The sequence below is a fragment of the Schistocerca nitens genome, chromosome 8 (genome assembly GCF_023898315.1).
Source record: "Schistocerca nitens isolate TAMUIC-IGC-003100 chromosome 8, iqSchNite1.1, whole genome shotgun sequence".
NCBI classification, from domain to species: Eukaryota; Metazoa; Arthropoda; class Insecta; order Orthoptera; family Acrididae; genus Schistocerca; species Schistocerca nitens.
This window is the reverse complement of record NC_064621.1, coordinates 61,830,992-61,853,965: the sequence shown is the minus strand read 5'-3', so window position 1 is coordinate 61,853,965 and position 22,974 is coordinate 61,830,992. Positions and strand designations below refer to the sequence as shown.

Sequence of the window (22,974 nt, the reverse complement as noted above, 5' to 3'; positions counted from 1 at the left end):
AGCATGGAGAGCTGCATCAAACCAGTCTCAGGACTGAAGACCACAACAACAACAACAACAACAAGTTTTTCCAAAAATTTGAGGGACCGAACCGGGTACAAACGGTGATCCATCCTAAGACTTATTTTTAGTAGATTCCACAACTGGATTAGAGAAGGGGAAATACAATGTAAAGGATGTAAAATCATATATCCCCCAAGGATGTTAACATTCTGAGTTAACAGGCTGAGTAACGACCATCGGATTCCGAGTTGTCTTCAGTTTTTCTTCCAAAATAGTTTTCCTGCACCAAATTCCTTTAAAATCTAGAACTATCCTGTAATCTTATTGCTTAGAAAATTGGATATGACTATAAAACAGAGAACAACTTAGGAGAATCACAGAAAAAAAGTGATATCTAGACGAAATAAACTGAACATAGTATTATATTTTTGGAAAATATAATATGATGTGACTTGCAGAACAACTGTGATACCATAGTGTATAGATTTTCTATTTTGTATAGAGTATTTTATACATTTTATAAGACGTGATATAGATGGGAGGATTTGTATAAATTTTGAAAGGGGTGAGTATTGTAGCTAAAAGCATGATTTACAAGAACAGATAAATCATGACTAACACAAAACACATATCACACCTTTCAAACAACCCTCATAAACAAATGTGCCTTAATTTCATCATTTGCTGTTTCCATAGGGTTGCTAGGATTTCCTTCAGGGATGTCAAAAGTCCATTCTGTAGGGGATGATTTAACACCAGACTTCCTCCAGCGTCTCACTCAAGTACCTGTGGGGTAGGGATCCTAGGAAAGTGGGGTTGGCAGGGTTTCTTGTCTTTGGGGATATCTTCTTTATCTTCTTTGATCCTAGCAACCACATCTATTTTTTCTTTTCTTGCTTCTCATTTGAGGACCGGTCTATTTTCCCTCTTTTCATATTCACAAACTTCTATCACTGAAGTCCTTCTGTATTTCCGTGTCTACTAGAAACCTAAATTTTATCTTTAGATAAGAAGGCCGAAAAATCAGATTACATGAACACACATCCACATATACACAAATATACACTTCTACACAAACATGAAATTACATAAGACAAAGTCTGTCACGATGTCAGAACCGCCAGGTGTTGTAGGGATAAATGTTTGTACATATGTAAATATGCACCCATATACAGGAAGCTATGACAGTTCTACACCGAAAGTACATAAGAAGAGGTGCACATAAACAAAAGAACAGTGACAGTTCTAAATAGAGATTAGAATAGGCACAATGGACTCATGTGCAAAGAGAGACAAATCATATAAGTTCATGGAATGAAAATGCTACATAATGAACAACTATAAAGTAGTAAAGAGTAATGGATAAATAAGAAAGAGGCATGTGCAAAGAAAGAAAATGAAAGTAGGAGAGGAATTAGTCATGTTGATCATTAAGAAACGTCAGTGTAATAAATACTCTGATGAATTGAAGGACAGTGGGACGTAAACAGTATATGTAGACATAGTATCTATTGAAAATATATAAGTTGATAAGTAGGAGGAGGACTCTAGGGAGTAAATGATATGTTAAACAATGAATGCGAAGTTTAAGATAGATTTATATGTTCACCAGAAGATACTTAATAATGGTATACATAGAAATGTATACTAGGGTAATGAACCGTGAGGTCTACTCAGAAAGAATAAGGGGTGCATACCCGGCATTCACTATGTATAAAGGGCAGGCATACCTGCATGGAGATAGGACAATCTGTGGCCTAAGGGGCGTACCTACCAGAATGGAAAGAGGAATTGCTCTCATAGGGTCAACCCACAAGCAAGGAATAGATGCTGATGCTAGGAGAAGGGGACAGTATCGTGACAGAAGTCACAAATTTTATAGGGATTATTTGGGGAAGTGTGAATTCTATGAATGACTAGCATTACTATGTTTCGTGGAAATAAATGAGTGTCAGAAGAACACTTTCATTTCATCCAGAGTTCCTCCAAGCTACAAATAATGAAAATAGTACATACTAGGAAAAAGGTAGCACAGAAGATAGGAATAGAAAATACATTACTCATGTGTCATAAGCACCTGAAGTTTACAAGTGGAAAAAAAGGAAATAAGGAAAAGAAAAAGAGTCCTCACAATTCCTAAATATTAGTAAAGCTGGCTAAAATCATGAGTAAATGCTCATGTCTTAATAACAAAGTAAAATAAGAAAAGAGTAGAGAAACAATAAGTGAAAGATTGTTTAAGAGAGGACAGAGAATTGTTATTGAAAGGAAAGATATGTATATAAACATATGTAAGAAATGTATACTGTTAAGATATGAAATGTTATTATGAGTGATATAATATATAATTTGCATAATGATTATGTATAAAATATCACGTGTTTGATCTATGGAGGGGGGGAGGGGGGGGGGATATGGAGTGATTCAAGAATTTCAGGGTAAATTCTAGAACCACTCAGCCTTCTACCATCTCGAACACACATTATTCTAGATATGAGTGTGGGATGGTAGAATCGTACCTACTGCATGTCACATGTTTGAGTGTGCAGGTTTAAAATCAGTCACAGGAAGAAAGTTGATGTGGCAGATAAACTGCGCCAAGAAGTACCTGTTGATAAAGAACTCTTGAAAACTCTTGACATAACCTTGCTATAAGCAAGACTTATTTTCTGATTTATGTTAAGAAAAGTTACGGTATCAAAGCCAACTTTCTTTTAACTGTAATTTAATTTGTTTCTGACATTCGACTGTACAAGGGACTTACCGGAAGTTATATATAAATGTTGAAAGTGAGAGTTTTATTGTGTATGAAAGTCAAATACATTGTTAATTGATGAAAAGCAAAGTTTGTATGTCTACTTATTTCATAAGTAGAAAGAGTCTAAAAATTCCTGTTCCTAGAATTATTCAACAGAGAAGAAGTCAATAGGATTTCCAGCAGCCAGCTATCCAGTAAAGAAGAGTGGCTGTAAATTCCTAGTAAGTCACCTCGTAAAGAAGTGGAAGGTAGTTTGGGGGAATAAACTGAAATAATCCAGATTCACACTCGCACTTTAAATCGGAAATGTTAGAAATGCAGTGCATGACACACTGTCATGAGATCACCATTAGACAAGGTGTCTGAAGTGGTTACCTTGGGCCTTTACATGCCCACAAACAATGGAGCAGTGACAGTACTGACAAACAATGGAGCAGTGACTGATGCATATGTTCAAAGTGCTATCCTGCAACTGTATAATTTCACAGGCAGCACGAATGTGTTGTTCAAATGTCTGCATGTCTGGGATGAGCTTCGCATACAAGACTTCTTTACCCTCCACGAGTAGATATCCAAATGGCTGAGGTCTGATGACCCATGCGACTGGACCACCTCAGGCAATCCTTGGGCCAGTATGAACACTGTCAAGGTGCCTCTGCATGGAAATGTGGAAGTGAGCTGGAGCATCATCATGTGGTAGCCACATTACCCTGTGTAGCAGGGGAGGCAGGGTCACCAACAGGAAATGTAAATATGCTTCACCTGTAAGGCATCCACAAGGTGTCCACACAAGGAGGCTCAACCAGTTCTGATGGTTCACTGCCACCATACTGTGGGGATCCTCTGTAGCCTGTAGATGGTGGTCGTGAAATTTGACAGTAGCCACATCTGTACATGGAACAGATGACAAAAATCCCAGCATTGTGGTGGCCTGCACAATGAACCAGAACAAAACTGTCACCAAGGAGACAAATACATATGTATTAAGGTCTGCATGCATCATAAGTGAAGTGGTCAAGGATAGTGTTCAACATGGTCATCTGGCTTACACCATGCTGGTGGGCCAACTGCCTACTATTGATATTGGGGCCATATTCTACAGCGTTCCACATCTGTTCCACCAAGGCCTGTGCATGTACTGGAAGCACCTACTTTTCACGGTCACATGAGGCTGTCTCTCACAAATGATGAAACACTGCTGCAAACAGGATGATGTGTTTGCAGTCAGTGGGGATATTTTTCCTGGTACAGTCGTTCCGCTGCCCACCCATTGGCACTTGCCTATCATTATGTAAAGACAATGTCAGCCTGTTTCTGGTTGGTATACTAGACCATCATCTCTCAGCACTGCACTACATGACATGTCCACACCAGAGTGAGTTAGTAAGAGCAGTGAAGTGGGTGGTCCTTAGTACTGATGTGTGAGCATGCTGCCATTGAGGACAACGTTACTGCCTTCTTGTGTGTGGAGCTAAAACAACATTGCAGACAGAATATTCCCATTTGCTTGGTGTCTTCTCATTTGTGTTTTCAACCACTGAAACCTACACTGTCAAAGATCTTTTATTTCCATCTTCAAGTGGGCATATCTCCCTTGGAAAGCATTTCCATCCACACGTCCTCTCTTACTGTTATTCTCTTGGGGATCATTTTCTTTAGTTTTGTTGCTGTTTAGCAAAATCAATCTGTATGCATAAATTATCTGGGGGAAGAGGCGGGTGTGGGGGGATACACCAGAAGCTGCTAGAGGCTCAACACACACAATGCTTGTATACAAGATAGTCACACCTGATCTTGGTGATAGGATATTGTTGCTGGATGACAATTTTTCAGTCACTGGAACAGGTAACGAGATCTGACTACATAATTGTTAAAACAGCACACAGCACTAGAATCTGACAATTACCTCTCTCTTCCTGGATTTTCCATTGTTTGATTGTATCTATTTCTTTATTAGATGCATGAAAAATAAATGCATGAGTAACGGGCCATTTACAGATGTGATAATTTGTGAACGTGCAAATTTTGCACTCACAATTGTAACTGTGGGCACACTGTTGACATAAATTATAAATATTATCTCTAAGCACATTACCATGACCATAATTCACAAGGATTTTCACTGCATATGGTTATTATTATGTACCTGTGCAAACTACACAATGAGCTTTCACTTAGTGGGAAAAATTACACTAAATTGAGTTTTTAATGTAAATTACGACTCTGTGCTCAAGCATCATTAAACCCAAAAACCTGACTTTTGAATCCAGCACTTTGCTTCTGACGACACTCACTACACAGGTAAGAGCTTAGTGTCGCAGTACACCATTCCTACTATTCAAAATTTGTTTAGGATTGACTTCAGTTGATCATACAGTTATATTTACTGAAAATGATGTGAATGAAGTCCCACTGTAAAAATTCCTAAGTTGAAAAATAGCAGTTATTCAGTACCAACAAAGGGACAGCAGATTTTTACAAAGTTATGGCTTTCCCACATAATTTTACTACTGTGATATCTATACTAGTTAGGTATAAATATAGATTTCATCATTAATATAAAATTCTAGTGTTTCAGCCAGGTGAGTTCATCAAAATGTTGTCTCATTTTCACACACTCACCTAAACTTTATATTAGTACTACTCACTGGAACAGGTAACGAGATCTGACTACATAATTGTTAAAACAGCACACAGCACTAGAATCTGACAATTACCTCTCTCTTCCTGGATTTTCCATTGTTTGATTGTATCTATTTCTTTATTAGATGCATGAAAAATAAATGCATGAGTAACAGGCCATTTACAGATGTGATAATACAAAATTTGTAGATGATATTTATGTGTCTCTCAGTTTCCAGGTACCTCAGATTATAACTGAACATGACCTACATTTCAAATGATATTTTAACACTTTGAGTCCCAAGCCTGAGCGCAGCTCGTGTGACAGGCACGCTGTGAGCATCCCACGCTTGAACTCCGCTCATCTTCCTCTGTTCCCTTTGTTTTATTTGCACTAGTGTCTAATATTCGGGCTTGGCATGCTGTGATCCGCCCACTGCATGGTGCTGCCATCGTGTGGATATTTCTGAAACTATTTCGGCATTGTCAAGGACAATCCTCAGTTGTACAAAACCACTGTAGTGGTATATAATGTACTGCCTAATACTGAAGGCAGTACTTCAAATGTAGTGCCATCTACAGTCACCACGCAAGAGAAGGTGTTCTAGTGTTCCAAAATCTTCAGATGTGGAATTAGGTTGGACTACATTAGACGTGCAACCTTCATTGCCTGAATTCAAAGAGGAAAGTGGATGTGTGGGGGAAATGGGTGACAGCAGCAGTCCTTTTTTTCCAATTTTTTTCCCTGAATCAATGGTAAAACACATCAAGTCAGAAACTAACAGGTATGCAAAATCTATTGCAGATAAAATGAGAAGATCCGGCAAAATGAAACCCAATAGCATGTGGAGCTCATGGACAGGGGTAAAGCTCCATGAAATGTATTTGTTCTTTGCTGTCATAATCCACATGTGCCTGGTGAAGAAAAATAGGCTGCGTGATCACTGATCTACAAACAACTTTGTTTCCACACCTTTTCCAGGTTCAGTTTGTAACGGAACATATTAAAGGCTTTACTTTAATGAAGTATGCGATCCCTTCCAAATTCAACCAGTTTAACGAGTATTTATGATTATAGAAAAGTTATTGTGTATGTTAACAATGATTGCACAACATGTCTCCATAAACAGTCAACCCATTAAATTATACTGAATAACTAACCCACACAAAAGTTTATATCACTTGATCACTGATACAGCAAATGTCATCATGAAAAACACTAAGTTTATCTTAAATAATTAATATGAAGTACGAAAAATAGTGGCCAACTTAGGTATTTTGGATCTCCTTAAATAAAAATCGCCCAGTGAAACCTATTTGTTCACTAGGAGCATTTTCACTCAGTATTCACGTAATCAATCCTATTTTAGACGAAAACCAATGTAATTCTTCATAATTCATGTTACTTACTTATTTATGCAAATTAGAGAAGTCAATTGACAAACTTCTAAAAAACAGCCTTTTTGTAACAAAGAATTATTCTGTCAAGTCAACAAATCTGTCTGTCATTTTAATAACATGTTAAATTATGTCACTCGATGCAAATTAACAACTTTTCTGCACAAATTATGATAACAGATGTACATGTGACTTATAAACTATATCTCTTTTTAGTAGTTCTTTGACAATGTTATAAATACAAGCAGCGAGAAAGGTCGAGAGAGCAGTCGGAGGCAGTAGGGCAGTCGGAATGTCACTTTGGTGAAGTGTGTTTCTGTGTTATTGTTTGGCAAAACAAGTCAAAGAACATGTAAAGGAAGTACTACTTTGTGTTGTGTTATGGTCTTTGGTGGACAGTGGAATTAATATGGCCACTAAAGGAATAAATGTTTGATGTATACATATGTGTTGGTTTCGCTCGTTCTTTATCATCAAAAGCACATGAAAAACACGGAACCTCATGTGTTTACCCTAGACAACACAAATTTAGAGCCAGCATCAGCAACGAGACTCCGCAGCGATCCAGCAAGCAGCAGCGATTACTACAATACAATATTTTGTAATGGCGCCAACCTAACATCAAGTGCTAACAAGCTCCGTAAATGGGAGTGAAATAGTGCGTTTATCAGCAATTAGCAAAAGATATCTACGACGACTTGTGGCGGTCCATTTACAAAAGTGGGGGCTCGTCCGGGATCTTTAAGTGCATCGATGATAATAGTGCAGCGATAAATTTCGTAAGTGCTTAGCACTCCAAAAAATTTTATTTGTGCATTGTGGCAACAGTGAAAATATGTCAAAAATAAATAAATAAAGTGTGTTTGTGCGACTACGAAAAACTATCATCACACCGCTCGGAAGATTAACGTCTGGATTATGTCAATGGATTTCATCAATCAAGACTTCAGCTTCAATAAAACCGAATATAAGTGAAGAAAGCCAACAAGAACACCGACCACGACATCATAGCATAGACATAAAGCAAGGTATTTTGTTGTTGTTGTCATTTAAAATAATTCATTGTTAACATGTCTCTACCTGAGAGGGATGAGATCGTAGGAAATGTAAAAATTGAACCAGGGGGTGGTGAACAATTAAACTTAACAGAATGGCTAGCAGAGTTTGCAACTCAAATAAGCTCGCAACTTAAACAATCAAGTGAAGAAAACACAGATAGACTGAATAAGTTAAGTTTGGATTTTAAACAATCAAGTGAACAAGTAAGTTTAAAACTTAAAGAAAACACAGACAGACTGGATAAGTTAAGTTTGGATTTTGATCTATTAAGTACTCATCTCAATGAGAAGTGTGAGGAATTTAGAACTACTCTCAGTAAGAACACTAGTGAACAGTTGATACACTTCAGAAAAGAATTTCAAGTTAAAGTTGAAAGTTTAAATGAAAACATACAAGCGAACACAGACAGTATTGCTGTCATCTACAACAGAGTAGATACTGAAGCTAAAAGATTAGATCAGAGAATAGACAAAACATCAGAAAACCTTAGACAGGAATACAACGTGTACACCACTAATGTAGATACAAAAGTAGAAAATATACACACTAAATATACACAATTGGAGGACGCATTGATGTCCAAACAAACGATTTACAATCAAAATACAATGAATGGGCACATCCAAGTGAAATGCTTTCCTGGTGAAAATCTGCACCCTATTGACTTTATTCACCAATGTAAGGATATGTTTGTTGTAGGAATGTCTGATAACATAAAAATTAAGTTAGTAAAACGGTTTCTAGAAGGGGAGGCCCTATCCTGGGCAAATGAGAATAATGATTCTTGGAATACGTTTGAAGAGTTTGAAGCTAAATTTATTTGTAAATTTTGGTCACAGTCCATACAAGCCAGATTAAAGTCAGAATTTCTAAATGGACCAGTGTATAGAGGGAAAGTAGGGGGAATGCAAAAATTTTGCAGAGATCAATTGAAAAAACTTGCTCACTTGAATAATTCTTTTGATATTATGACACAAATTGATGTTTTAAAAAGAAGATTACCAGAGAGACTGCAGTGGGAATTGGTCCATGGACCAGACGATTCAATGGAAGAGTTCCTGAAATTTGTAGATAGATTAGATAGGGCCTTGGAAAGAGAAAGTAACCAAAGTTTTGGCTCTGGCAACAACCAGTATGGGGGGTGGAACAGGAATGTAAATAGAGATTATTATTGGAGGAGAGACTTTGAAAATACAGGAAATAATGCTCCAAATAGGGGAGATAGGAGATATGAACATAATTTCAGAAACAATACACAGGAGGGAGGATGGAGGAGAGATAACAGGAATGATAGAAATAGGTATTGGGGAAGAGAACAAGATAGAAGGGGGTTTGTTGAAACGAGTGAACAAAACGACAGCTACAAACGGACAGACCGAGGAAACCAGCCGGGAAACGGTGGACAGTCCCACTAGATGTCCGTAGTTTTGGGGCTAGACAATATTATGACAGGACAACACATAACCGAAACTGGAAAAGGAGAGGATACAATGTAAAAAGTAAATACCATGAAAATACTGAAGTTGTTAGAATGAATAAATTAGAATTTAATAAAAGGTTTTGGGATACTATGAGTAAAAGTGATACAGTTAATAAAAACTGTGTTCAAGCACAGGTAGTTAGTGAAAGTGCAGAAGTTGAAGGTATTGCAGAGTTCCATAGTTGGGCTGAAAAGGATACTGGTGTTAATAACAAGTCAGACACACCACAAGTAGAATCTATTTTGGGGGGTTTATTTGATATGAAGGGGGATGACGATGTGTTTAATGGAGCCAAAGACTCAATTGCTGAGATTCAGATACATAGGGGGGAAACTGAAGATGGGGTTGTTGTTGAGGAGGAGGAAGAAGTAATAGAGGGACATTTAAATAATGATCCTAAATCAAGTGATGTTATTGATGAGAGTGTGAAGGAAGAAATAAAAGTATTTGCAGAATTGAAAAGTGATTATGTGGTAAAGGTAAGTGATGTGACGAACATGGGTAATAATGAGGTTAATTTAAGAGAAATGCAGACTAGGGAATGTGTATCTGAGGACAAGCTATTGCCTATTGGGAACTATGAAACATTAAACTATGAGAATGGTACTAATAAGAATAATATTAAAGAAAATATAAAGGGATTGAATGTAAATGGGTGTTTTCAAGAAAAAGGGGAAAAGTTTTTAGAAGTTTTGTGGAACAACTATGGAAACTGTATAAACAAAGATGTCTTTTGGAAAGAATTAGCAAAGGTAAGTGCAACCTTGTATCCTACATGGTGGACAAGAATCCGTAGTGGACTTTATAAAAAAGGGGGTGAAAACAGTAGGTTGTTAAGTGACAACACAGTGTTAAGAGGAACAGATGAAAACAAAGGTTTATGTTTAAATGTCAATGCTTTGCAAACAGAGAGGGATGTGTCTAAGTGTAGGAAAGAGGAAATAGACTTAGGAACTAAAGGAATTGAAAATGATCTATTGTTTGAAAATACTGAAGTAGACAAAGATGTTGAGCTAGGTTATCTATATGTTAAAGTAAACATTGACATTTGTCCATTTGAAATAAAAGAAAGCCCACGTCCTAATGCGTATAGACTTATCTTTCCCAGATCAAGAAGGTTATTTGGACTAAGAAACATCACTGAATTGAAACCATATAAACATGATTAAGCACATTTCCCTGTTTAAATACAGTTACTTACCCATTTTCCATAAAGCATGTGATCAGCAAAGATTTTTACTGGATGTGTCAAGTAGCAACTACCACTCATACTACAGACCCTGGAAAAGTTCCAGATTTCTGAGAGAATGTTTTTATATTTTTATTGTCACCATTGAATATTAAATTTGGAGACATCTTCTTTACTTGCAAGGGGCAAGTTTAACCATGCACCCAAAGAGGTGACAAACATTTATTACTTTCTTTTTGTATTGTTGAATATGGGACATGATTGCACCAAATAAAAGACAATGTAAAAATTGTGGTGCAAGACCCATCATTGTGTTACTATTGTTTTCTTAGACATAAGATTTGTGGACAATTTTCTACAGCTAATCAGATGTTCACCAAGTTTGATGTTTGTGTTATGTTGTGACCAATTTAAGTGTCCAATTTTAGTATCCATATGTTCTTGTACTGTCTTGACTATGTGTCTCAATGGGAGACAAGTTTTTTAAATATTTCGTTTCTTTTTTAAATGCATATTATATCCATACATGTGACTTCACTAGTGTGTGTATTTATATATCATGTCCATACCTATAATTATGTTCTTGGTTTTCATTTCTTTTATGTGGCTCAAAAGGAACAGACAGTGGCAATATTTTCTTATGGACATATGACCTGTCCATCTATGTAATATATTTATGTTCCTTCTATTATCTTGACTAATCTGTGACTCAATGAGAGCTGACTTTGAAATAATTTACATATATATTTTTTATATATCTTAAAATCGCATGTGATATATTTGTGTCTGTTTTTTGATCATTTTCCATGTGGCTCACTGGGAGCAAAGATTAACATTTTTTTTTTTACTTTCATGTATTACTAAATATTTTTATTATGCTGTCATACCGATTGACATAACACAAAGTGCATTTGAAACAACACAACTAAAATATTTTCAGGAAAAAGTCATTTTGAAACGGTGTAACGGTTGTTGTATACATACACATTATGCATAGTAATTGACACATTTGTCCTAGTCGGCTAATATCATTAACATTCTGTAAATGATATTACCCGAGGGGGGTATTGTAACGGAACATATTAAAGGCTTTACTTTAATGAAGTATGCGATCCCTTCCAAATTCAACCAGTTTAATGAGTATTTATGATTATAGAAAAGTTATTGTGTATGTTAACAATGATTGCACAACATGTCTCCATAAACAGTCAACCCATTAAATTATACTGAATAACTAACCCACACAAAAGTTTATATCACTTGATCACTGATACAGCAAATGTCATCATGAAAAACACTAAGTTTATCTTAAATAATTAATATGAAGTACGAAAAATAGTGGCCAACTTAGGTATTTTGGATCTCCTTAAATAAAAATCGCCCAGTGAAACCTATTTGTTCACTAGGAGCATTTTCACTCAGTATTCACGTAATCAATCCTATTTTAGACGAAAACCAATGTAATTCTTCATAATTCATGTTACTTACTTATTTATGCAAATTAGAGAAGTCAATTGACAAACTTCTAAAAAACAGCCTTTTTGTAACAAAGAATTATTCTGTCAAGTCAACAAATCTGTCTGTCATTTTAATAACATGTTAAATTATGTCACTCGATGCAAATTAACAACTTTTCTGCACAAATTATGATAACAGATGTACATGTGACTTATAAACTATATCTCTTTTTAGTAGTTCTTTGACAATGTTATAAATACAAGCAGCGAGAAAGGTCGAGAGAGCAGTCGGAGGCAGTAGGGCAGTCGGAATGTCACTTTGGTGAAGTGTGTTTCTGTGTTATTGTTTGGCAAAACAAGTCAAAGAACATGTAAAGGAAGTACTACTTTGTGTTGTGTTATGGTCTTTGGTGGACAGTGGAATTAATATGGCCACTAAAGGAATAAATGTTTGATGTTTACATATGTGTTGGTTTCGCTCGTTCTTTATCATCAAAAGCACATGAAAAACACGGAACCTCATGTGTTTACCCTAGACAACACAAATTTAGAGCCAGCATCAGCAACGAGACTCCGCAGCGATCCAGCAAGCAGCAGCGATTACTACAATACAATATTTTGTAATGGCGCCAACCTAACATCAAGTGCTAACAAGCTCCGTAAATGGGAGTGAAATAGTGCGTTTATCAGCAATTAGCAAAAGATATCTACGACGACTTGTGGCGGTCCATTTACAAGTTCTGGCTAGAAATAGATTTTTTGCTATTCTCTCTTGCCTACATGTCAACGACAGTGCCTCATGCATTCCAAGAAATGAACCTGGCCATGACCCCATGCATAAAATCAGACCATTCCTGAATCATTTACTCGCACAGTTTACAGCATTGTTTTCGCCTGAGGAAATCCTCACTATAAATGAAGATGTCTGTAGATTCAGCGGAAAAGTTATTTTTCATGTCTATATAAAAAACAAACCTGACAAGTATGGTATCAAACTGTTTACCTTGTGTGGTGCAAAGACAGGATATGTTTTATGCACTGAAGTTTACACAGGTAAAGGGCAGGAAGACAATTCAGTCACTGCCCTTTTTCAGAGACTTCTGTCTGGCTACCTCAAAAAGGGACATACTGTTTATATGGACATATATTACACTTCACCTGCTGTTTTTGATTTCCTGTGGGAGAATAAGATGAAGGCTGAGAGGACATGCATGCCTAATCATAGAGGGCTTCATAGGCAAGGTGTAGTCAGCAAAAAACTGAAAAAAGGTGACTGCATATTTATGAGGAAGGAACATTTGTTGTGCCTGAAGTGGAGGGACACAAGAGATGTTCTGTGTTTGTCAAGTCATCGCAAGATGACCAAAACAGAAGTAGAAGTATGTAGTGAAATGGGGCTGACAAAGAAACTGAAACCTGATGCCATTCCAGACTACAACCTCAACAAGACAGGTGTAGACATAAATGACTAACTTATATCTTACTACCCTTTCAAGAGAAGGCAAATGAAGTGGTGGATGAAACTGTTTTTCCATCTTTTTATAATGTCAGCGGTGAATGCTTTCATCTTGTACCGTAAAATAAGAAACAATCACAACAAAGGCTGCCATTTGGCAAATTTTCTTCTGTTATTAGGTGAAGAATTTTCAAAGAAAGGTGCTGTATACCAACATACTGCTACTCCCCAAAATGTGTGTAGCAGCAGACTTCTAGGGAGGCATTTTGCAGACAGGATTCCTTCCACTGAAAAGAAGGTGCATCCCACAAGAGTGTGCAAAGTTTGTGCAGAAAAAACAGAACTGTCCAATGGAAAGTCTTCAAGAAAAGAAACAGTATGGTGGTGCCCTGACTGTAAAATTCCACCATGCATGCCAGAGCGTTTCAAATTGTACCATACAATGGCAAATTATTTTTAAATTTACAGATAAGAATGTGCACAGAATTTTTTTTCACTAAATGTATACTGAAATGTAAATAAAATCTGTGTCCTAAATTTGTATTTAAATGAGCTTTATTTTACAAATGGATCAAATAGGAACCCTTCCCTCTAAAAAAAAGTTTCCTTATCTTTAAATAAGGTTATAAGAATGAAATGGCCCAAATCAGGCTGCAAATTTTATCGTGCTACCAGTATCTTAGCTTTTTATAAACACCTAATATGCTTGAACTGTAGTCTGTGTGAACCCAATAATAACTGGAATCGAACTGACTTTAAAACTGGATAAATACTCAAAAACAGTATCTGAAAGTATTCTGCATGAACATATTTTTATTACAATTAATTTGTCTCTGTAGAAACAAAGTGCAAATATGGCACTAAAGCAGCTACTGTTACACAGCACTGTTGAATTTCAAGACTGATGACAGTACTAATCCAAAGTGGTACAATTTCTGCTGATTCATATGGAAGGAGACAGAGAGGACAAATTAGGCTTTCATTGAGTTTCCTTACATTGTCAGTCATGAAGAACTGTAAACTGTAATAATCTATACAGGATGCAATTCACAGCCATGACACTGTTGATAAATGCTGATCTATGAGTTCACACTTCACAATTGGTTCGCGCAAACTACATGATCTTAATTTTAAGTAACAGTGATTCATTAAGCAGAGTTTACAAACACCTGTGTAGCAGGAAGAAAATTTGGTGACATAGAAGTGAATGTTTGTAGGGGGCATCAGTTGAAGAATAAATTGAAGAATGCCAGTTCTACATGGCCAACTTTCATGGGATCAAAGCAGGGAAGGGTTTCATCATGAATTGAAACAAAAGGTTGCTCAGAAAGTGTGATAAAAATACACTGAAGGCTTCCCAATTAGTTGAGAAATTATTTGAATGAATGAGCTGGAGATAAAGAGGAAGTATCTAACTGGATGTGTGATGGAACTACAAGCAATTACTGGCTGGTGTATAATGATGGTGACGGTGATGAATGCAGGGTGTGTGTTACAATGCAGAACAATGCTAGCTTAGTGACTTCCTGAAGAATTTGTTGAGAAAGTCCTTGTTTTTCATTTGTTGAGAAACTCCTTGTGTGTCAAAGAAAACTGTAGACTGTTTGTTAGGCCATACTGGCAATGCCCATCAGATGCCAGTTGATATGCCATCAAATATTACTGTTGCAGGGCATTAAAAGTGTTCCTGTAAGTTCTGGTAATGATGAGAGTGCTAGCACATAGAAGGAAACTCCTCCCATTATGATTCTTCACAGGAAAAATAAAAACTGCTTGCGGAGATTGTCCTTAGACCCCAAGTAAAGGGATGGATGATAAATGGCCCAATGTTAGACTGAAATTACAATGAAATCCAGACCTTTAGCTGCTTACAGGCAGTGATAAATATCAATGGGGACAGTTGAAAATGTGCGCCTTGACTGGGACTTGAACCTGGGATATCCTGCTTACATGGCAGATGCTATATCCGACTGAGCCACCAAGGACACAGATAGTGCAACTGCAGGGACTTCTCTCTGGCATACTCCCCGTGAGACCCACACTTCCAACTTCCAGTCCACATAAATCTGTAGTGCCCCTGCCCACTATACTCATTACTCGCAGCAGTCAATCTACAAATTCCCCTAAGAGGTCACGCAATGTGAGAGCATCTGCACTGAAGAAGATCACTGGCCAGTAAAAGCCTTATCTACATGAAGATGGTATCTGTTCTTTTGGAAATGTCTGAAAGAACAGATACCATTGATCTTGCAGCTCTCAAAGAATGAGTTACAATGAAATCCAGACCTTTAGCTACTTACAGGTACTGATAAATGTCAACAGGGACAGTTGAAAATGTGTGCCCCAACTAGAACTCGAACCCGGGATATCCTGCTTACATGGCAGATGCTCTATCCGGCTGAGCCACACAGGGCACAGAGGATAGTGCAACTGTAGGGACTTATCTCTGGCATGCTCCCCTTGAGACCCACACTTCCAACTTTCTGTCCACATATTACATTTGTAGTTCCCCTGCCCATCACAGTCTTTACTCGCGGCAGTCAAACTACCAATTCCCATACAAGTTCGGGCAATGCGAGTGCATCCACACTGAAGAAGATCTTTGGCCTCTAAGCCTTATCTATATGAAGATGGTATCTGTTCTTTCAGACATGTCAGTAACAGACCTGGAAATAATTTCTATTGGCATGACCTCGCAACTTTAAGTAATGGATGATGATGTGAATAGTTCATTTGACGCTCACCTGTGACAGCTTTACAGTGAGTGACTTCTTCAAGGAGGCCATGCCCTCAGGGGGAAGTTAAATAAATGCTCAATATCTATGCTATGCCAGTGGATTCTTACTGCATGGGGCAGAATCTCAACTGAATCTGTAATGAAGCGATTCAAAAAGTGTTGCATATCCAATGCTATGGATGGCTCAAGATTTGACATAATAAGGAAAGAGTACCATAAAGGAAGAAATCCCAATAAGCTTACAAATGAAGATAACAATACAAGTGATGTTGAGGTTTTATTTCTCCCTGTATTATCTAAGTTCAGAATAGTATAATGTTAACTTTTTATGTAGATAGTATCATTTAAACAGTTTGTGATTCTGATTCATACAAATATGTCAAAACTAAAAAAAGAGGGTTGTCTTACACTCAGGGTCATCTTATAGTTGGATAAATATAGTATAGTCATTAACTTTTGAAACTCTGAATGATTTTGTGCAATATAATGTGAGTAAATGGTTTAAGGTTTCTGTGGTTTAAATATGAAATAAGTAATTCAACTGTACCTTTGCAACAACTGCTGTAGAGAAGATTATGATTGGTGCAGAGCTGAGAACAACTAACGTCAACTTCCATCCATGAAAAAATGACATAATGACAGAGGATATGAAAGACACCAGTAAGTATATGAACATACCAAGCTTCTCTCCTATGCCATCCTGCAATTTATCAAGATCCCTATAAGACAAACAAGAGAAACATTACAGTAATTAGTATCACAAATATTGAAAAACATTTTTTGCATTAAATTTCTGTGAACAATTTTTTAAAAATTCTAGTTTTTTTAACATTTACTTGTTTCTACATAAATGTTGTTTATAAATATCTGCAACAAAAATTGCAAATATTATAAACATATTTTGATGAAAACAGCACTGAAACATTATCATTTCAAATTAAAGAAGTGTTCATTTGATAATGTTAAGCACTGGTGGAATGTAAATAATTGAAGCAGTAAAGGTAATAACAAATACAAAATATACAAGACTGATAACTTTGTTAGCTTTTGGTTGAATTCCTTTTCGAGGTCTAGCATAGAGTGGTTGAAGGGAGAAAGGAAGCAGTGAGTGAGAGTGAGGGTTGGGAAGAATGGCTGATGGCCAGGAGAGAGAGGCAGCAGGTGCATGGGATAGGAATTTGAACCATTAGCACCAAATCCATGTGAGCTCTATGAGCTTTCCGGATGAGCTCAGAGCTTTCATGCAGCAACCAGTGACATGGAGGAGCAGATTGGGAGGGGGAGGCAGAACAGAGGAAGAGAGATTGCAAGGAACGTGGTTTTGATGCAGTTTGAGTGAAGTTAAGAGTCCTGGAGCAGGAGTGGGAGTCAAGTCAGAGGCTAACAGAGAAAAAGGCCAGGAGAATTACAGCATTAAAGGATGTGTTGCAAAGACAACTCCCATCAATGCCGCTGTTGGAGGGGGGATCCAAATAGCATGGGCTGTGAAGCAACCACCGAAATTGGGAGTTATGTTGTGCTTAACAGCATATTCTGTTGCTGCATGGTCAACTACGCTTTTGGCCATGGTTTGGTGGTGGTCATTCACTTGGGTGCACAGCTAATTTGTGGTCATGCTCACATGCTGCACATGAATTGCAATAGAGCTGTTATATGACTGCTATTACAGGTGGCCTTCTTGTGGTAGAATGGAATAAACCTGTGGAGTAGGGCGCAAATTGCAGGTGTATTGGAAATATCTTCTACCCAAATATTCCACAGGTATATGACCCATGTGGAAGACGGCTGGTATAGTCTAAGGATAGCTTATGGTACTGAGTTGATTGGGTGTGTGGTGGAATACCACTTTGGGAAGAGTGGTAAGGATAGTGGGTAGGATGTTTTTCATTTCCTGGCACAACAAGAAAATGATTAAGATGTTCCAGTTCAGGGTGATACTGGACGATAAGATGAATGAAGGGGAGGGGAAAGAGGGGTGATCCCTTGCAGCAGGTTCTTGGGGATGGTTGGAGGATATAGCATGGTAAATTTGTCTGTGGACTAAATGTGCAAGATAGCAATTGTCAGTGAATGCCTTAGTAAGACTTTTAGTATACTGGGCAAGGAATTTCTCACTACTGCAGATGCAAAGTCCGTCGGTCGCCAGATTATATGTGAGTGAGCTTTTGGTGTGAAAGTGATGACAAAATCAAAATACAGAAACTGTTCACATTTGGTGGAATACATATGGACAAAGGTATGGATGCAGCTGTCAGAGAGGTAGTCAACAAACAGGGAGGTGGCCCGTTGGGCTGAGGAGGATCTGGTGAAATGGATGAGAGAGTGGGTGTTTACCCTGGAGTGCAAAGAGGACAGGATGTCTTGGCCCTGGTTCCACATCATCAAGATATCACAAATGAACCTGAATCATGCAAGGAGACTAAGACTTTGTGTGGCTAGGAAGATTTAGCTCTAGATGGTCCATAAACAGGTTGGTACATGAGACTGCAATGTGAGTGCCCATGATTGTCCCAATTTCAATGGCTTCTTCACAGCCTGTCTCATTTGGATCCTTCTCCTTCAACATCAGCTTGTCTGAATTATGTGGATGGGAGTTGCCCTTGCAACACATCCACAAATCCTGTAATCAACCTGAGCACACTTTCCACTAGCCCCCGCCCAACACCCACTTTCACTATTGCCCCAGGACTCTAGCATCACACATCCTGCAACCACAGCATTTTTCCAACTATCTCCCCTTCCTCCTCCTCCTCCTCCTCCTCCTCCTCCTCCTCCTCCCAGTTCACTCCTCCATGTCATACACACTGTACAAGCCCAATGGTGCTGGTGCCCACGTTACAATCCCATCCTTTGCAACTGCTGCCTCTCCCTCCCACATTACTAACAAAGCTTATGCAAACCATAAAAACTTAATATGTAGACTGTAATAATAATAATATAGTCCTGATCTTCTGCTCAATGTTTCTTCCTGCTTATGCCAGTGAAACTTAACCAAATAAATAATAACAATAATGAAAAAAAATTGAAAAATGTTGCTGGTTCTTCAGTTACATTAAACAGCTGTTATTTTAGCACAATATTTACATGGTTACTCTGACATATTTAAATGAAAACAGTAGCCTACTTCTGTAAATACAGACTCCTGTTTGCAGTACATTACTACTTGCCATGTTGCTTCACAATGAATGCCAGCTGCTACTTGCTATGCACCTGAAAGAACTCTGCAGTCATTAAATCTAGATAAAGGAGTGATTAAAGATATTTTTGTAACTGTTTGAGATTCACAATTCTATGATTTATGTTAGTCAGGAGCTGTCTGAATATCTAACAACCAGAATACATGTAACTCCAATCTGAACCCTGGACAAGGAGGCAAGTCCACATGAAAACTAGTTTCGTGTCTTGTATTGTGACTGTATATACCACAGTTCAGCTGAATCCAACATATATGCTCAAAAGAATAACACCATTAGGAAGTAAACACATTCATGAGTGAGTGTAATACATCCCAGAACTTTAAAAAGGTTTGTGCATAATGTGCAGTTACCTATTTTTCACAATACTTCTGCTGAAAAAATATATTTTATTTACTTTAAGTGTGCTGCCATAGACGATAATTCCTGAAGACAACAGGGAGTGCAAATATGCAACATAATCCAACATTCTTGTCTTCAGGTCAACGGAATACATGACAATCATGAAACAAAGGAAGTAGGTTACAGTACGCTTGTTCACCCACTGCTTGAATACTGCTCAGCAGTGTGAGATCCGTACCAGATAGGGTTGATAGAAGAGATAGAGAAGATCCAACGGAGAGCAGCACGCTTCGTTACAGGATCATTTAGTAATCGCGAAAGCATTACGGAGATGATAGATAAACTCCAGTGGAAGACTCTACAGGAGAGACGCTCAGTAGCTCGGTATGGGCTTTTGTTAAAGTTTTGAGAACATACCTTCACCGAAGAGTCAAACAGTATATTGCTCCCTCCTACGTATATCTCGCGAAGAGACCATGAGGATAAAATCAGAGAGATTGGAGCCCACACAGAAGCATACCGAAAATCCTTCTTTCCACGAACAATACGAGACTGGAATAGAAGGGAGAACCGATAGAGGTACTCAGGGTACCCTCCGCCACACACCGTCAGGTGGCTTGAGGAGTATGGATGTAGATGTAGATTTATAAGGGCAAAACAAAATGAGCTGAAGATCTTAATTGGTTTACCTAGTTGTCACTTTAATGTGTTTTTGCACTATACCATGAAGAATTTTACTGTATTGTACTGTAAGACATTAACAACAGCACAGCCACAATGAACCCAAGTTTATTCTTCTTCCACATACAAGCGAACAATAGTTGAGAACAGAGTCATAAACATATAAAAAAATCTACGTATTGTAAATAAGGTCAGACATTTAGCAACAAAAAAAGGTGCTCCTATGTTAATTACAATGAAATGGAAAGGCATCCCATTTTTAAGGATCTTGGGTAGACCATAGAATCTAGAAGCAACTGCAAAATGTTGACGCAAACCTTTGGTGGCTTTCACTGGAATCGAGCTCTTCCTGACGAATTCCCAGGTCTTTCACTGGATCCTACCCATTGGATCACTTTTTAATTTACAGTATGCAGGATCATCAAGCAGTTTGTATATCTTGCTATTATATTCTGTGTGGGAGAGAAGCACAGTAGCATTTCCTTTGTCAGCAGGTAAGATGACGATGTCTTGGTCTCCTCTCAATTCTCGTAGAGCATTTCTGTCAGCTGAGGTGACGTTAAACTTAGGCTTCTTAGGTGTAACTCGACTCAAGACGCAGCGTGTGTCATGCCTAATCCCTTCGGCATCATCCTTAAGAAGTTTCGAAATGGTCTGTTCTATTCCACTAATCACATCTTCGATGGGAATGTTCCCCAGTGTAGGTGCAAAATTCAGACCCTTCCCTAGCACCGAAACTGCAGCATCGTCCAAAGCCTTCTCCATGAGATTAAACATGGTACATCTTCTTGGCATGTCTTCTTGCATTCGAGATTCAACTCCATCATATACTGAAATGGGGTAGTCTGGAACTGTGCATTGGCTGCTATTAAATCACGACGAGAAAATCAAGGAAATGTGGGGTGTATAAGATCCCTTGTTAATGTAGAGCATCAGAGAAGTTGGCAATTGGAGAACACTACTTGAGTACAGGGTATCACATGATTTATGAAAAGACGGAAGTTTTATCCTCAGTATCATCTTTCTGGGATTGCGTCATTATGGGAGCAATACATACCCGCACAGCTGATAATCTCATCAACAGGGATGTGGGAACCGTGCATTGGCTGCTATTAAATCACGATGAGAAAATCAAGATTGTTTGATAACATACGTCATAACATTGGTTTAGTATAGTTTTTAGTGAGTAACATCTGGCCGTACTGTTAGTAAACATAGCGTACAGCGTATGTGCAAGAGGGCTGCTCTGCAATCTTTGGTGGAGGGTGTTTGAGTATAGTGTCATATATCTGCAAATCATTGCACATACATGATATCTTTGCCTGTGCATTCTTCATGCACATGTTCTATATAAAGAATAGCATTGAAGTAAGCACCTGATTAAATAATGCCACTATGGCCTCCACAAACTTGTTGCTAATGAGCTATAAGACTACTGCAAGGACACCTTTGTATACAAGACACAACATTAAAACTTACTAAGAGATCCAACAATTGGATTGTAAGAGTTTTCAGGCGATCTATAAAACCCCCAGAATTTGGAATATGATGGTTGCACTTGTCTACAAGAGGTCCCAGTAGTGATGTGAGAGATTTAGCAACCATATAAGTCAGTGCTCCAACATTACTTTTGTCATTTGAGGAACCTTATCTTGACGTTCAATCCAACTGGCCAGCGCTAAAGTGGTGCTGTCTACCCCGTTCCTCCAGTATATGATCGAGTTGAATCTCGAATGCAAGAAGACATGCCAAGAAGATGTACCATGTTTAATCTCATGGAGAAGGCATTGGATGATGCTGCAGTTTCGGTGCTAGGGAAGGGTCTGAATTTTGCACCTACACTGGGGAACATTCCCATCGAAGATGTGATTAGTGGAATAGAACAGACCATTTCGAAACTTCTTGAGGATGATGCCGAAGGGATTAGGCATGACACACGCTGCGTCTTGAGTCGAGTTACACCTAAGAAGCCTAAGTTTAACGTCACCTCAGCTGACAGAAATGCTCTACGAGAATTGAGAGGAGACCAAGACATCGTCATCTTACCTGCTGACAAAGGAAATGCTACTGTGCTTCTCTCCCACACAGAATATAATAGCAAGATATACAAACTGCTTGATGATCCTGCATACTGTAAATTAAAAAGTGATCCAATGGGTAGGATCCAGAGAAAGACCTGGGAATTCATCAGGAAGAGCTCGATTCCAGTGAAAGTCACCAAAGGTTTGCGTCAACATTTTGCAGTTGCTCCTAGATTCTATGGCCTACCCAAGATCCTTAAAAATGGGATGCCTTTCCATTTCATTGTAATTAACATAGGAGCACCTTTTTTTGTTGCTAAATGTCTGACCTTATTTACAAAACGTGGATTGTTTTTATGTTTATGACTCTGTTCTCAACTATTGTTCGCTTGTATGTGGAAGAAGAATAAACTTGGGTTCATTGTGGCTGTGCTGTTGTTAATGTCTTACAGTACAATACAGTAAAATTCTTCATGGTATAGTGCAAAAACACATTAAAGTGACAACTAGGTAAACCAATTAAGATCTTCAGCTCATTTTGTTTTGCCCTTATAAATGTCTTGTATTCCGTTGACC

The 22,974-nt window shown here is 38.0% G+C and overlaps 1 protein-coding gene across 2 annotated transcripts in view; it reads right to left on the bottom strand.

The window, feature by feature from the left end:
* LOC126198441 (multidrug resistance protein homolog 49-like) overlaps positions 1 to 22,974 on the bottom strand; it is a 439,165-nt gene that overhangs the window by 236,839 nt on the left and 179,352 nt on the right. For both annotated transcript variants that reach the window (XM_049934764.1, XM_049934763.1), the window contains exon 7: positions 16,708 to 16,879. In XM_049934764.1, the coding sequence (XP_049790721.1) occupies positions 16,708 to 16,879 (172 nt within the window). The remainder of the gene's footprint in view (positions 1 to 16,707; positions 16,880 to 22,974) is intronic.